Source organism: Micropterus salmoides, unplaced genomic scaffold (assembly GCF_014851395.1).
Source record: "Micropterus salmoides isolate LMB-PRFRI ecotype aquatic unplaced genomic scaffold, ASM1485139v1 Ms_hic_scaffold_21, whole genome shotgun sequence".
In the NCBI taxonomy this organism is placed as follows: domain Eukaryota; kingdom Metazoa; phylum Chordata; class Actinopteri; order Centrarchiformes; family Centrarchidae; genus Micropterus; species Micropterus salmoides.
This window is the reverse complement of record NW_024041262.1, coordinates 23,620,710-23,633,806: the sequence shown is the minus strand read 5'-3', so window position 1 is coordinate 23,633,806 and position 13,097 is coordinate 23,620,710. Positions and strand designations below refer to the sequence as shown.

At 40.9% G+C, this 13,097-nt stretch overlaps 1 protein-coding gene across 1 annotated transcript; it reads right to left on the bottom strand.

Moving 5' to 3' along the window:
• Positions 1-1,289: 1,289 nt before the first annotated feature.
• arf2b (ADP-ribosylation factor 2b) lies at positions 1,290-9,284 on the bottom strand. Its single transcript, XM_038735353.1, has 5 exons — positions 9,149-9,284; positions 7,884-8,041; positions 7,254-7,364; positions 3,356-3,480; positions 1,290-3,254 (listed from the first exon to the last, which is right to left on the bottom strand). The coding sequence occupies exons 2-5, from the start codon at positions 8,029-8,031 to the stop codon at positions 3,093-3,095; spliced, it is 546 nt and encodes a 181-aa protein (XP_038591281.1). The 5' UTR covers positions 8,032-8,041; positions 9,149-9,284; the 3' UTR covers positions 1,290-3,092.
• Positions 9,285-13,097: the final 3,813 nt, after the last annotated feature.

Sequence of the window (13,097 nt, the reverse complement as noted above, 5' to 3'; positions counted from 1 at the left end):
ACACCTGTACCTGTTAGGGCAGCTACCTGTCTCCACCCAGTGGTTGAATCTGATTAAGTTGAGTGAAACTGGTGACCAACTTATTTTCTTTACTCTGATCTGAGTAAAGTTTAACTAGAAGTTCAATCAGAGTTAAATATTTACAGAGCCGTGAACCTCTGGTAGCAAAAAAATGAGACACATCACAGCAGGTATCCAAGTGCAAACATTTTTACTAAGGCGATTAGTTCATGAAAACAATTCTTTTTATAACCTAGAGGCAATATTTTAGTGTCCAACAGGAATCTGTCAGGAGACGCTGAACTCTCGCTGTCACAGATGTCACAATTTGCTAAATTAAATTAACAGGCCTTTTTATTTCTTTTCCATTTTCAATGTGTACTTTTACAATACTAACAATCTCACTGTTGCTCCTAAACTGGCTTAAAACCCAAAGATATTCAATTTATTATGAAAGAGTAAACACTACTCATCTACTGCACTCAAGTAGTTCCATTTTCTGCTACTTCTGTCTCTATACTTCTGTCTATATTGTACAATTACTCCTTACTAGCTCCTCAGCAGATTCAGAAGCTACTTTTTTACTTTTGGTACTTTATGTTGTAGGTTTATGTTGTGGTATGTTTTGATGCTACAGCTTTGGAAGTTATATTTAAGAAAAATGGTTGAATGCAGTACTTTTACTTCTAACAAAGTGTTTGTAATTACACAGCCTAGAGTGACGTCATCAGAGGCTTATTTGTCTCTGAAGACTTTGAAAAAAAAAAATCAAAAAAACCTATTAATGTTGTTTCTGATTAATTGCTATGGAAAAAAAAAAAAAAAAAAAAAAAAAAAAAAAAAAAACAAGATGTAGCAGCTCTGTGAATGTTTAGCCTGTGAGCGTGCTAATAGTTGCTAATTTGTTCCTAAACCAGAGTACAGCTGAGAAGAGGGATTAGTCGATCAAAAGAAAGTATATTAATAATTACATTACTCGTTTCAGAACTAAAGTATGTTTTATTTTCTGCTTCAGTGTTTTCTAGCACAGTAAACTGAATATCTTTGGACTCGTGGTCCACAAAAAATAAGCAATTTAAATCTTAGCTTTAGGAAAGACTGCCAGACATTTGTCACCTTTTTATAGATCAGACGATTAACTGAATAATCAATGACAATCAGCTGCAGCTCCACAGGTGAAGCTGTTATCTGATCATTAACAAAAAGTATTGGACAAATTCTGAGCAGAAAGCAGCGCTGAAACATTCACACATGTGCAGCTAAAGAAAAGTCTTTAAAAAGACAACCTGTTGGATCAAATCATGTTTATTAATGTGTTCAGGAAATCCCCACGGAAACAGTTTACAGGGGAACTTACAGATTTACAATCATTCTTGACAGAAGTGCCAGCTTAACCCCCATGGTTCGACACTGAGGACGCCTGCTGAATCTCACGACCAGTTAACTGCACACCCATTCCCCATTAACAGGCCTACCACCAAGTCCTTCCAGCTCACGGACGAGCTACTGACAGAGTGCTTGTCGTGTTGGTCTTTTCAGTCATGAAGTATGCGGCGCTATAATGTGTAGTAGCCTGTAAACACCCAGACACTCGAACTATGGTTTCCTTTCTTCATGTCTGGACCGTTCACAGTTAAAGAGCCTTCATATTTGGTGCCAATCCTTCATCCCAACAAGGAAAAATTAGACAGCCGGATGCTTTCAGATCTCAAAATAAAACTGCCAACCGTTGATGAAAAAACCTCTTCAGTCTAAATCATATGCAGTTCAGGCCCTCGAGGATGCACAACTTTCACTTACAGGATTTGTCATACTGCTCAGATGCATTTGGTTCAGCAGTCAAAGTACAAATAGAAATGCTAAAACTAGTTACAGAGAAAAAAAAAAAATTAACACATGTAACATCTCTTAAAGGAATAACATGTGAAGCTTGTGAATGTATCAGGACACCTGTCTCAGTTAACCGGCTGACGAAACACCTTGTTTTTTTTTAAACCTACATTAAAAAGTAGGAACACTATCCAAATAATTAATTGGACTGAAGGTCAACTCTCAAAAATAATCCGGGGAATTAAACGCCAGCTGAGGAACAATTTGAAAAAAAGACAATTGAAATGTACTCGCAGATTCTAAGATTTACTTCTTAAGATTGTTGGCTTGCCTTGTGCTTCACGGTCTCGCGTAGTGGGGGGGCAGAAAGGTAGTGTTCAATGGAGAACCATTGCGATGAATAATATGTTATATTCCAATAATAATAATAATAATAATAAAACAAACAGCATGATTTTCAAATGACACCAGAATGATCGAGGATGGGCGTTGTATGTGTTCTTTTTTTCTTCCTTTTTCTATTTTTGATTTGCTTCGACCTGATACAGGTTAAGATGCAATTTACTGAATCTCTTACTGGTGGGTTTGAGGTTTCAAAAAAAAAAAAAATATAGAGGTTAAAATGAACATTTAGCATTCAGTCTACACCATGTGAACATTTCTAGTTAACATAGATATATACTACAGGGAGGGGGGAGGAGAGCTTGCACCCTTGCTCTTTCTTTGCCGTATGAAAACCATGCTTCCTCTGGAGAGTAAGGGTGGGGGTGAGGGGAGAAGGGGGGCCGTGCAAGACTTGGAGTGGGGGTAGGCTGAGTGGGGCAGAGGCTGAGTTTGGTGGATGGAGAAAGGGGCTTGAAATCCAGACTGCTGATTCCACAGGAGGTGTGTAAAAGGCACGCCAGGGTTACTCCCCATCCCAGCCAACACACAGAGACGCCTTCACACCCGCACACACTCGCTGAACACACAAGGTACACGCCCGCACACACTCGCTGAACACACAAGGTACACGCCCGCACACACGCCCACACTCACACACACGCACACACACACGCGCAGCACAGGCTAGAGCCCCGAGAGTACTGACGAGGGAGGAGGGGAGAAAGCAGAAGGAAGGGAATGAAGGAAGTTCTTGAAAGAAAGAGCTGGGGGTTGAAAACTGGGTGAGATGGGAGCGAAGGGGCCTGGATCCGGTGCTGCCACTGTGTTGAAACAGAAAAAAATAAACAACAAACAAAAACCAAAACTGGTGGAATGGATCATTTCTGGTTCTTCAGCTGGTTGGAGAGCCAGTCCAGGCCCTCGTACAGGCCGTCCCCGCTGGTGGCGCAGGTGGCCTGGATGTACCAGCTGCGCTGACGGAGGGCGTGCAAGCCCAGCTTGTCTGTGATCTCTGCAGCATTCATAGCGTTGGGGAGATCCTGGGAGAAGAATAAACAGTCCGTCATGATGCAGAACATGATCAAGATCTGTAGCAACGTAAGACCACACAGATTCTCAAGGAACAGAAACGTGACCTCACCTGTTTATTTGCAAAAACAAGCAGCACGGCGTCTCTAAGTTCGTCCTCAGCGAGCATTCTGGACAACTCCTCCCTCGCCTCGTTCACTCTCTCCCTGTCGTTGCTGTCCACCACAAAGATGAGCCCTGCAGACAAAAACACAGTTACAACCAATAAAAGTACCACAAGTCTGTTAAATACATCGTTATTATTAGTTCCAACACAGAACTTCTGCTTCGTAATCAGTTATATTCAGGTTCACAAAGCATTTTCTTCTCTCTCAGATCAAAAGCCGTGACTTTGTTCCATTAATAATTCATTCTGTTTCCGCTGCTTAATGAGAAAAAAGCCAAAAGCCTAATATTCACACCATGCCATAGATGAGTGCAGCTTCAACTCTGTGGTTCAAACGTGGCCATTATGTAAATTAATAATCCCAAAACATTTGGAGGATTAAACCGATAAACTGGATATTTAAATGTGAACTGCTGAAAGTCAGACACACACATAGCTCAGCTATCAAGTGTAGAAAAGCAGCCAATTCAAAAATAAACCCCAAATGTGTCACTTGGTAACTGCAGGTCTGTTAAAGTGTGAATATTTCAGCAAACCAAAAGGCTGACGAACACTTGGATCATGGTATCTGACAACTTTAAATGCAGCTGAATTTATTTAGTGCAGTCGAGTCATTTTGAGACTTAAATTATTTAAAATGCAGCATTTTTAGAAGGCAGGAAGACTCGCAGTAAAACAAGGAAATGTTTATCATGGAAAGAAAAACCTTCCCTGACATCAGTGACCGGCAGCTGCAGCTTTCTAGCTCGTGTGATTCTGTGTTGAAAGTGAAGAGAGAAACAAAACGAAAGAGAGAGAAGAGGACGACAAAAAGGTCCCAGAACCAGACAGGTGAGCTTTAAGGACTTTCAGATCCAGTTTCCTAGCTTCCTGACTAAATAAACCACCATGTTTGGGAAACGTTTCATCATCCCTGCAGCTTACTAAAAACACAAACAAGTTACTATCATCGACCAAGTTTTCACGTGGACGTGGTTGCTGCAGCTGCACCTATACGGAGCAGCACTCACTCTTTGTCAAATTAATAGACCCTCTGGTGTGAGCAAAAAATATCACAAACAAAAAGGCATCAATGCTCATTGACAGCAAGAGACAAGAGTCCTTGGTTTGTATGCTGCCAACAGTTTGATGGAGGCGTTTCTGAACCATTTTTCGTCGTAGCAGCGTAGTGGGTACAAACCTTTCTGTGTTGTGATGCCTTTAATAACAAAGCAGTGTCTACCTGTGAACCCACATCACAGATTACTGCCGTAAAATGGACATGAATTAGCAGTTCAAAGAGTATTGTCTTATTTGATAGCATTCAAATAAAACAATACAAGGAGGCCTGAAGTGGTGAAATGGCCTATATATGTTGGCCGGCAGTAGCTCCGTCCGTAAGGACTTGGCTGGAAACTGGACATCTCTCCATGTGTTGTCCCTATAGGTCCTGTTTGTGCACGTGTGTGTATTTCAGACCGGTGTGTAAAATACTAACAAACAACAGAGTGAAAACATTGAGTTTCCCCTTGTGGGATTAACATAGTATAAGTATATATAATCGATCTATCTATTTTAAGGCTATATTACAATACACATTTTGTCTAAAATAACCCAATTGTACATTCTCAAATAGTGCAAACATGATGATCTATCTCTGACAGAATATGATGCAACGCTGTAGATTGAACTACCCGACGGGATATTAAGGAGTTGAAATAAGCTCAACCTTTAACATATACAGCGGTAAAACGCCACATACACTTTAAAGCAACGGCAGATATAATAGTGAAATGATGATGGGAACATTTTGCTGCACAATGAGTCTTTAAGTATGTTTTGCTCCAATACTTGAATGCAGGTGTTTTACTTGTAGTGGAGTATTTCCATAGTGGGGTTGGTGTTAGTACTTTTGCTTAAGTAACAGACCTGAATTTGTTACCTGCCGAGCCTTCCCATTTAAGGAAGGTGGCATTATGGGTAAACAGTGTGTGTGTGTGACGAGTCTAGGGGTTTGTTGGCGAGTCTTTCCCGGTGTGTGAGGAGTTACTTTAGTTAGCTATAAAGTGTGTAGATAAGCTCAGGTTGCAGTTTAATAGTTAGTACAAGCTGTGTGCTGTGTTTGCTGACACAGAAAAATAAAAGAAGTCTTTGTTTGTGTAACGCCATCTTCTACTCTTCACAGCAGAGCTAGCAGCGTTTCCCATTAACTAACGAGACCATGGCGGCCCGTCATAGTCTAATTTGCCCCGCCCTAGTCTCAAAATGAACCGGAAATAGTTTGACACATCTCATAATAATGTTTCAGACCTCTAACATTGTGTTTTGTGGCCGCTGCTCCGCGCTGCTGTAAGCTCGCACGCTCTGGCATCCGACTCGAGACAACCACTTTTCTTTTGAGGCAACGTTAACGGCCTGTTTCTGTCACTCGTTTGTTAGTCGGCGATTAAGCTAGCTGCGCCTACATTTGGAGTGCACACGTATTAACGCCTTTATGGTAAATCCACTGTAAGGGCCCAGAGCGAGCTGACAGGCAGGTTAGCGACTTTATCCTGTCAGTTTCTCTCTTTACAAAGACAAGTGTTGCAGTATGAGAGTCGTACCTGAAGAGAGGCTGTGAAGTCTTCATGTTACGCGATACGAGAACCACACACAACATTATTTATCAAATTGGGTCGGACTTGATGACTTCAGCGCGAGGACACATGTGACAACGCTCGGTTTTCAAAATAAGGCGTCTATACAGTCTGGAAATAAGATTAATTGGATCATATTCACAGAAAGTATAAAACATATTACGTGTCCATTAAAAGTACAACAACAATAAAATGTTAGGGAAGTTACTTATTATATTTTCCATTCTTTGATTTTGGGTTTTTGGAAAAACATAAAAATAAATTTGTTGACTTTTGTTGTCGTTTCATCACTATTTATAGTGATACAGTGGGTTTATGGTTGAATAATTTTTTAGAGCACAACATTGTTTACAAGTGTACATTTAATTTTGCACCAAGTTAATGCATTTAACTAAGAGAACCGTTTTTCACCCCTCAGCAGTGACCAGCAGAAGCACTAAAATCTCTAATATGATCTGATCATCTGCTATATCACACATTAATTAATATTTGAATATATTCAACATATCACCCAGTCTTAGTAGGAGACAGGAGAAAACAATGGCAGGGCTTTAAGGAAGAAACAAGATTCTTTAACGCAATAAACAATATCGGTGTAAACAATATAGTCTCATCCAATAGCTCATTAACATAACTCGATTACGATAATATGGTCATCTGCTTTATCGCATTAATTAATATTCAAATATATTTGCTGGAGAGAACACCAACATATTCTGAAGATATGCTGTTTCTGGAATATTCTTGGGTCCTTTTCTGATTAATGATGCTGTCTAACCAATCATTAGCAACAGGATTCACACGTTCAATTTCACACCCCGGCACTCAGTGTGTGGATGGTGCCGTTTGCTGCAGCTGGATGTTTGTCTGGTGCATGCAGTGAAAACAAGGAGGAGCTACAGCAGGACCAAAAGGGGTCTTGGTGGAGCTGGGGAACAAAAACTCGTGTTTAAAACTATAACAATACAAGTTCGGTTGAGAATTTACCTGCAGGTTGCATCATCAGTAGGAAATACCGAGCGGTGTTAGCTTACTATGCCATAACATATTCTGATGTATTCAATTTGAGGAAATAGTAGGAGTCACACAACAAGCCCTTTGAGAATTGAACAATGGTGTGTGAGTCATTCCTTGACCAGTTTTAATATAATCTTTAATGCAGAAACGTAGCCTACTATAGGCGGTAATGTTCACTGACACCACAGCCAGCTGAGATAAATCCCCCTCACCTTGAGTGTTCTGGAAGTAGTGGCGCCACAGCGGCCTGATTTTGTCCTGACCGCCCACATCCCACACTGTGAAGCTGATGTTCTTGTATTCTACAGTTTCAACATTAAAACCTGGACAGAAGAAGAGGAAACATGGATAAGTCACTAACTGATTGAAAAGAGCTGCAAGACAAAACAAAGATCAATATAAAACACACCATGTAGTTTAACATCTCTATGAATACAAATAAAAATCTAATTAATTTAAACCTCCAGATTAATGTGAGTGTTTAAGATAAGTGGTACAAAACAGGGCTGGGTATCGAACCTCAGTAGTTTAATGAACTGAAAGATGGCATCAAATCTTTTTATCATATTCCTAATCTTATATTTTGATCAGATAGTTCCTGATTTATATCATAGTACAGCTGATTGTGATTTTCAACATCAAACATATCTTCAGCTTAGGGGAAAAAAACGTTTTTTAAATAAGATATGGAAACTTTGTGTAGCGAGTCCAAAACTTTATATACAATATTCTATCGGCACTACTATCAAAAACATTCAGACGATGCCAGGCCATACAAAACAAGTTGTAAAACACTCAAAAGACACAAGTGAACAAAATTATTAATACATAGACATCCATACCAATGGTGGGAATTGTTGTCACTATCTCTCCCAGTTTCAGTTTATATAGGATGGTTGTTTTTCCAGCAGCATCGAGCCCGACCATAAGAATCCTCATCTCCTTTTTGCCGAATAGGCCCTTGAATAAGGTTGCAAATACATTCCCCATGGTGACGAAGCTGTCAGAGAAGAGAAGGAAACATGGTTAGGAGAGTAATGTCTGTAAGTGCTTGAGTTTCACTCAGGCAGAAAAGTGTACCATCAAGACAGTCAGTGAGGCAGGTGTTAAAACCGCTCGACAACAGCAGTACATTTGGTTGATTTTCGCAGAAGTACAACAGGGCACAATGACTGTGACATGGTGGGAACACAAGTGTGATGTTTGTTTAAGATAATGGTTAAACGTTACGGTTTACAGCTGTACGGTAACGTTGTCAGCAACACAACACCACCAACCATTACCTAACTCTACATTAACCTCTCATTTTACTGAAATTCTGCTCACTTTATTCATTCATTAGCAGCTTAAAAATCCTATATCCAGAAGCATAGCTACATTGTTAACCCGGATAAACTACAAAGCTAACTGATCACCAGATAAGAAAGGCCTGTTCCGGCTGGCAAACTCTCTCAGTGTGCACTGGCGGCTGAGATAACGATACTGTGTGAGCCGTCACAAAACGATAGCTCGCTAGCATGCTAACAACACCTCGACCTTAGCAAAAAGGCCGACAATCCGACAGCTACGTTCGCGTCCGTAAAATGTAAAATAAAAGCACCCAATGTGTGGAGAAACTTTAATTATTTTAGATAGGATTGTAGCCGCAGTTGGGTAGCGTTAGCTGGTCACTACCAGTCGAAGCAGATTACTGCTAGCTTTACTAAGGGCGGATGCTTCAGCTAACTAGCCTGTTAGCTCGCTGCTAACGGGCGACACAATTTCGCGAACGTTAACGGTCGAAACTCCACCTCAGTTTACAATACACAGCGGTACATTCTTAACACATGTAACGCTGACATGTTATAAAAACCCGTCGGTGAAATTTAGGTGCAGTACTTTGTTAAACCCTCGGTGACAGCTCTTTGATCTGTCCGCTACAGGAACAGTTTTAGCTCCGCTGGCTAACCTAGCAGCCGTTAGCTAAATGCCGCGTCACAGTAAAGCGAGAACACCGTGACGTCATGTCAAACGGTAAATAAAACGGCTCGGTCGCACAGAGCTACAGTCCCTTCGCTTAATATGACATTTAAAGGACAAAACAGTGCGTGTTTGAGCGGATTATTACCTTTAGAAGGACAGCTTCTCGATCTTTCCGTTATCTTTCACTGTCACTCCAAAATGGCGTCTTGCGCAACCCAGGGAGACACCGGTGTACGAGCACTTCCCACTATCGAACCTCATCCAATCACAGCACAAATGGTGTAACCGAAGCCCCGCCTCTTATATCCTGCTGTCCAATCACAGCGTGAGCACATCCTTGTGTGCACATTGCACACAAAATGTCGAGGAAGTGAGCCGCACACAAGTTTATTCAAGTTTCAGCCTCAGTGAATGACAAAACAATGACTGTTTTTTGTCGTTGTAATGATGGCACGAGATCGGTCATTTGAAGATGTGTTTCTGATAGTGGATTCTTTGGACAGGGGTAGCCTAGTGTTTCACTGCTTGTGCAAGGCCCCTTAGTTCACCAGCCAGGGGCGTTGCACAAAAATCCGGGCCATAAGCATCCTCTATGGGCCCCTCATCACATCCACGACTATTCGTTGCAGTATCTTTGTGGGCCCTTCTTCACACCTCACGGGGGGTTTTACCGCTGGACAGCTGCTGAGCGTTCACACACAACGCGATCACACGAATAAACCCGGAAAAAACACAACTCACCATTACTACAGCTGTATGAACCCAAAGTAAACAATTTGCTGTGATTAAATAGCAATAAACAGGTCAAACTGATGCGGAAATAACTACAATATGATGCAGATTTCTTAAACATATGAATTCATGCTTTGTCAGGTCTGTCAGCAGGACAACTTCTAAAATCGATCAGGGCTATGCTATGCTAACTTGGTCACAGTAAAGTACAACGATAGCTGGAATAAAGTTACAAACATGTTTTCTGAACTCACCAGGTAGTTCAACCTCCCCTTTTCTTTTCTCGCAGCAATGTCCAGTTTTATCCCGTTTTTTATATAAATATGAAGTAGTGCCAAATGAGGCTAACAACACTCGAACCAGATGTGCACGGAATCTAGCTGCTGAGAAACTCGAGTGAAGATTAATCAATGTTGTAATCCCAAAAACAAAAGTAAAAAGCTAATTTAATAAAAGCAGTTTACTCTGAGCTCCCTCCCATGAGCAAATGGCGTACTTGTCAGAGCATAATCCAGACCGACTACGGGTGTTTTTTTCAAAAAGCTGGAGCACTGCTCCCTGCTCCTCTGGCCCAAGTTTAGCAGCTCTTCGTCGGCCTGCAGATTTTCAATCGTCAGTGATGTACGGACTGTCTCAACGTTGATAGGCTATCGCGACGCAGCGTCATGAGAAATTCCTTTGCGTCGCCTGAAAGGAAATCACAACTCTACGCGTCTTTGCATTGACTCTGTAAGTAAACTCACCGCCGAACGCGCGCTTTGATTTTGGTCTGAAAGCAGCATTAGGCCATATCCACACTACTATGTTTTAAAAGGAAAATGATCTCTGTCGACATCAGCGTGTTAGCTGCATTTCATTGATCTTTGTCTATATTAAAACAACTGAAAACGCACATATAAGGAGAAAGTACTACTACAGACGAAGAACCACATCAGAGATGTTTTTGCATGGACCGACAACGAGTCCAAAGCGACTGTGGCGGCGGACAACAGACTAGGAGTCGTGGCAAAGTAAATACAGCAACATGCACAATACAAGTATAGGCTATGAGTGTTATTTGCACGATACAAAATATTTTAATAAAAATACAAAAACAAAAACACTGTCAATAGCGTCGTGTTTCTGCTTTGCATGACTTATAAGACCCAAACAGGAAGCCAAATGTGAGAGTCTGCGTCATTGTTTTTAAAGTCCTCCGTTTTCTCCTGTCCGCAATAATACCTGGAGTTTTAAAATGAGAACCGGGGTCGGTTTTCAAACTTCTCTGTTTTAGGTCTTTCGATTCACCGTTTTAGTCTGGACGGGAGGTGCAAACGTAGCAAAAGGTCTCCATTTTAAAACGTTAAATGTGGAAGTGTGGATGTAGCCTCAGTGCCCTGCCCAGTCCAACACCCTTTGTGGCATCAGTTTGTGTTTGTCTCTTTCCTATTTCACCATGAAAACACCCCGCTGTGCACAAACCAGCTCCATAAACAAATGGGTTTTCCCAGTTTGCTGTGGAAGAATGTGCACAGAGCACTGACTTCAACCCCATCCAACAGCTCTAGGAGGAACTGGATCGCTGACTGTGAGCCAGACCAACTAAGTGTTGGACCTCACTTGTGGCTGAATGTGAGCAAATCCCCGCAGCCAGGTTCCAACATGCGGCAGTTACAGCTTCAGATTAATACTCATGGTTTGGGAATGGCATATTAATTTATCTAAACAAAAAAGTGGTAGAATCCTAAATGTGACATTGATTCTTTACATGTTTATTGCGCAACCAAGATGAGTATTTTCTCTTCTGCTTTCTTCATTTTTCCATTTGATGATGGGCTTTTTGCTTGATCACCTGTTTCATAGCAGCAGAAGGCCCTTTAGTTTCTCCAGTGTTGGCTTTTTGCCATTTCAGAGCTACTGGACACCTGCTGAAAGTTAACAAAGATCCCTTTCTACACTAAGCAGGGGGCCTCAAGCCACTGTGCACTGTAAGATTGTGATTCTTGTATTTAGTTTCAGACCAGAAGGACCAGCCGGTTGAATCCTCACACAAAGAATCGTGTACTAGTTGTGATGTTGTGGCCAAGGATGTAAATAAAAGTAAAATATTTGCCTGTAAAAATGTGGTGGGCCATGTGTAAATATTTGCTAAAGGAGGTGCTCCTTGAGTGCCCTTATAAGCTCCACATTCCTCAAACATCATTTTAAAAAGCCAGCATTTGGAAAATACTAAGCTTATGAATCCAACCCTCCCCCCAATACAACTATTTATATATATAGTTTTTTTAAGTGTATTCTTGAACTGTAAGAGTATATTCTTAAAATAGTATTTCCCAACATGAAAGTCTAAATGCTATTTCACCACATCGCTAGGAAGAAAATATACTAATTAGTCTAGTTACATATTTAGTGGCCCAAAGGTTGTAGAATTCCTTAATTGTTGAATGTAAGCATCCTCCAGACATGACCTCAGTGCCCTCACTTGGCAGCTCAATGTCCCTGCTGAACCAGTTCATATCTGAATTATAATAATTTATAATAATTTCACATCTCAGTCAGCTGTTCATCAGAGTGATGGCTTGTAGGAAGAAGCCATCACTCTGATGAACAGCTGACCTCTGACTCACAGTGTCAGGAACAACTCCTATGCAATAACCCAGTAACTCTGCCTCTAATCAGCCACCTGTTTACTGGTTACCACTTATTAGTTATTATTCATTCTCTCGTTCAGAGCTGTTCATACTGTTCATATTGTCATATTGTATACCAAATCCACCTACCTCAAGTACACCTGCACACAATACTTATTTATTCCAGCATCCTTTGCTTTCCTATGCTCCATCGCACTGTGTACATGTGTACATGTATGTGTATGCGCACCAGTATATCTCATCCACCTCTGACATGTACTTACAGTAGTAATAATAATTTACTCCTGCATCCTTTGCACTCTGCTCATTGCACTCAATCTGTCTATATTGTTTTTGTATATAGTGTGTATGTGTTCTCTATACTGTTGCCTGTGTCTGATTTTATTGTTGTGATATTGTATGAGTAAGCACATCGTGAGCGATGTACAATCCAGAGTCAAATTCCTCATATGTGTACACATACCTGACAATAAAAGCTGATTCTGATTCTGATCTCAGTGAAAACATTTCACATGCAAACTGTCCAAAAACTACATCGCTATGTGGTGTGAATGTGTATGTGAAATGTCAAAATCATGTGATTTCGAACACATGTGATACAGTCACATGAACTCTCTTTGTAAAGGCAGAGCGAGTTTCTTAACTAGTGCTGTACGTGTTTCCAGTAGGCTATAAGGTCCTGGTCTATAAGAGGCATTTTCACCAGCTTATGTGTAAATTAATCTTCTCCAA